The following is a 4,459-nucleotide window of genomic DNA, read 5'->3' on the forward strand; positions in this document are numbered from 1 at the left end:
ATTTTCAAATTGCAGGAAGGAAATAAAAGTGCCTTACTGTTTAATTTAAGTGTCCGCCTTAATGTTATTTGGAGATGACCCTAAATAAAATTACTTTTTTATAAATCTTTTTGTTTGGTAAATTTATTATTTAAATATAGTTGATAGCTCAACGAAAACTGTAAAACCAAGTTCTGAACTTTGTAGAAAATTTAGAAAAAATCAAATTTTCACCAAATTTATTAATGAAGCTTTATAGCCCATTTTAAATTCTTGTACATAAATTGCAAGCATTCCTAAAATTTTCATAAAATTCTTGTTAAAAAACTTGTATTTTGGGGACAATTTAATTTTTTCTAAATTTTCTACAAAATTCCGAACTTTGTTTTACACGGTTTTCGTTGAGCTATCAACTATATTTAAATAAATTTACCAAATAAAAAGATTTATAAAATAAGTAATTTTATTTAGGATCATCCCCAAATAACATTAAGCAGGACACTTAAATTAAACAGTAAGGCACTTTTATTTCCTTCCTGCAATTTGGAAATGACCCGAAATTTTATTTATTAATTATTTTGTTTGAAAGCCTCTAGAAATTTTTCGAGAATAGCATTCCGATCCCTTTCAATTTGCAGGGCTTCTTTGCTATCCTCTTTCAGCTCTTTCATTTCCAAAGCGATTGTTTGGTTGGCCGCGCGAAATTCTTCCATAAATTCATCTTGGAAATTAACATTTTCTTTTTTTTTCCTCCGCTTTTTCGGAGGTTCTGAAGAACATTCCTCCAGTATTAAAAATTCAGGCGAAGGAGAAGTTGCTTCAATTTCAGAGGGCCTATTGTAGCACTCTTCATCTACCACAACTTCAAGTGTCTCAACTGTAATAATTTAGAAAATGATAAACAATAAACACAGTGACACACACTCACAATTATACAGTGATATTTTTACAATATCCACAGTGTTTATCATTTGGATTGGTTCTTAATTTTTTATAGTTAATTATCTAACAAAAATCATGAAAATCCAAATTTCATTCTTTATTTAGAATTTCTAAAAAATTAGTATGCGGATTTGTAGCCAATTGAATTAAGTATAACAAAGTGCAAGTTCGAAGTTGCTAAAAATACTACATTCATGAAACATTAACGAAAAACATTCCAAAAGGAAAATATGAGGGCCGTTCCGAATCTCGTGCATATGCTCTTGAATTAGGATATTCGTTGCATTTGTAAATTCACAACAATAAAATGCAAACGGTTGCTATGGCAGCAATCATAAAATTTGCTAATGCAATTCCAACTGCAAGTCCAAGACCATTTCCACAACATCCTGAAGAGCCCAATTGTGAATATTGTTAATAGATCACAGTACAACTTTGAGTGTGCGTCAGTGTATAAGCATAAGATTATAGTGCTTCACCGTACTAACCTGTACTCTCCTCCACTATTGCTTCCAAGTTAAAGGACTTGTAGCCGCCGAGGATTTGGTGCACTTTGTTGTAGTGCCCCCACGCAGATGGTGTGCCGCCTGAAGGCCCAACAATCTTTTTCTCATCTCTGTGAAATAAGAATTATATTTTTACAATTAAATTTGCATAGATGAAAAACTTGCCTATATTTATTGGTTAAATTATGTATTTTGACTTTAATTTCGTTTGCGGAAAATACAAAGCCTCTTGTGGCCATTTCCACTGCCATGTCCGCATATACATGGGAGTTTCGTTTGCAGCCTCGAAGTTGCGGCAACTTTTCCTCCCACAAATCCAGAAGAAGGTCGACTTCTTCTTTATGCCATTGCGATCGCTTCTTTCTGTAATATATATGCATTAATAATATTATTTAATAAATACTTTATGAGAAGTATGTTTACAAACCTCTTTTCTTTGCCGGCGTCCATTTCGTTTACTTTTTACTTTGACGTTTCTCCTTTACTTCGTAGTAATAATTATCGATAACACAGAAAACACAGAGTTGTATGGAGAAAACTATCGTTATAATCTGAGATTATTTTATAATTACAGATTAACGGGGGACGAATTTTGTATGGGTAATCTCGTAATTTAATTACGGATTAAGAGTTAATCTCGAAAAAGTAGATAATCTTCTTATATGTGAACCTAGTATAACACTGATATTAGGGGGTTATTAGAATCCAGATGGGAGCTTCAAAACTATTAAATTCGAGTATACACAACTCTGGAATACTTTATTTGTAACTTTGACTTTTATTTTTGGCTGAATAAATAAAAGGCAACAATTACCGATTATTTTCTGCTCAGAAAAATAAAAGGCAAATTTTAACTTTTATTTTTGCCTTAAAGAAATAAAAACCAGAATTATTCGGTATTATTTGCTCAAAATGATAAAAGTCAGATGTTTAAAAGTTATGGAGGAATCACAATCTACAATGAGAGATGAGTCTAATGGAACCTTTGAAAAAGCTATAACATTATTTCATCACTATGACTTTTTGATATCAAAAATTGTAAAACAACTTTTAATTTCAGTCTCTGGTAGATATATTATCGTGTACAAATTTTATATAAATTCAATAAATATCGAGCATTTAAAGGCAAAATATTGGTGAAAAATTTGCAATTTTTTTTTAATGCCAAAATGCTCGAAAACCGCTGGAATGATTTTGTTTTTGTTTTCTTTAATCAGAAATGCAGGTATTTTCCTTTCGTTTGGTATATGGGTGTATTGGTTGATATCTCCTAAGTGTGTTTATTTAATCAAATATATGGGCATAAATGCTTTTCCATACAAAATCACTGCGTCATTATTTTGTCTGCGTTCAAAAACGGAAACTCGCGTTTCTTATTATCGGCGATTTCTCTTTTGGTGTTGCCCTTTACATTCACACACAGAAACTCTTTTGTACGCAATTGTTGTTGTCAGCTGTGAATCGCCAACTTGAATTACTCAGACGAACGAGAGCACAAAGCGTGTTTCCCGAGTACGGGCGACTCGGTACCTGTCCCCTTTCCTCGTCGCTCTCTCCCCTACAAGCTTCGAGTTTCCGCAACAAAAGTTTTCGTGTCTGAACGTCGACTTTGCAAACTCGTGCATGTGTAAAAACAGTTATGTACAGTGACGGGCAAAACTGTAACATGGTGTAACACTTTTTACTTCAGCCATCGCTATCTTTCCAAGTTCTAACGACTTTCATACTTTTGTTGTATATTCTTGTTGGTACATCCCTACTCCCTCTCTCATAATGATTTGAAGTCAATGCAACAACAATAAAAAAACCAGCAGACAAAAATGTAAATTAAGGCAGATGTTACAGTTTTGCACTCACTCTCAGTTTTTCATTTGACAGTTATCTCTTCCGTAGTTGGAAGTCAAATGACTTTTTTCTATATTGTAATTTATTGAAGAAGTGATCACCAGTAAATAACATAGTTAATCAGGAACCATAAATGTTAATAATATATTTACTGCGGCAAGACGGGACCGCACAAAAAGTGGCAAACAATTTTGGAATTTGCTACTTGAAAATGTTAATACTGAGGAAAAATATAGCCTAAAGTGTTCCCAAAGACAAAGGAAGTCTGTCAAAAAATATTACGGTGCGATATCTTGTGAACTTAGCAGCAAGTAGCGATGCAGCCACTATTACAGAAGCGCTTAAGGTATTAAACTTTAATGCAAATCAATAGACATCGAGGCGAAGAATTGCCAAATTGAGCGCGTTTCGCTGCATCGCACGAAACCCGGACCGTTGCCTATTGGGATATGGGCATTCCCATGGTGACGCACGTGACAGTCGTACGATTTCAATGTGATACAAAAAAGGAATACCATTTGTTTTCTTTAACTTTTTTGGGCCATTGTATAGCACATAATTAGCTCTATATTTAACCGAAAAATGAAATCAATCGAATTGCTTAGTCCTGAAATATAAGCATTTAAAGAGAGTGTCGTTACGTGACAAAAAATGGAAGTTGATTTTTTCTTTTCTTACAAAATCGCAAAACTCTGCGAATCGTGGATGGCTATTTTCATGAAACTTATTTTAATATGATTTGGAGCAAATCTAGTTGTTTTTAGAGTTTTTTTCAATTAATGCAAATTGTTTCAATTCTCTTTTACAACCCCAAGTATGAAACGCGACGTGACGTGGCGTCACGTGACATAAATTTCCATCGTTATATTTTTGTTAATATTGCTTTTAAATGAATTTTTAACGCAAATGAAACATGTATTTTATGTAGAATATACTTTATATTTTGACTTCAGCGCCAATTCAGGGTCAATTTATTTGAAATCTATGATTTATTATGTTTCAACCACATACGCCAAATTCGAACCAAATCGGACCATAAATACGGTTTTTCGAAATATCTCGACCTGGGCACCACCTAGGAAGACCATTTTATGCAAATATGATTCTACTTACATAGCCAGTATATATTTAAAAAAGCAGACAAATCGGCCCGTAAATACGTTAGATATAAAACTTTTATTTTTTTT

At 33.1% G+C, this 4,459-nt stretch overlaps 1 protein-coding gene across 1 annotated transcript; it reads right to left on the reverse strand.

Annotated features, from left to right (window-relative positions):
- Positions 1 to 548: 548 nt before the first annotated feature.
- LOC118756635 (myb/SANT-like DNA-binding domain-containing protein 1) lies at positions 549 to 2,053 on the reverse strand (the record flags this gene model as incomplete). The annotated part of the gene is given in 4 exon segments (XM_036491393.1): positions 549 to 856; positions 1,410 to 1,537; positions 1,593 to 1,790; positions 1,855 to 2,053. Coding segments are annotated over 4 exon segments (657 nt in total).
- Positions 2,054 to 4,459: the final 2,406 nt, after the last annotated feature.

Source organism: Rhagoletis pomonella, unplaced genomic scaffold (genome assembly GCF_013731165.1).
Source record: "Rhagoletis pomonella isolate Grant_MI unplaced genomic scaffold, Rhpom_1.0 Rhpom_scaffold_00002, whole genome shotgun sequence".
NCBI lineage: Eukaryota > Metazoa > Arthropoda > Insecta > Diptera > Tephritidae > Rhagoletis > Rhagoletis pomonella.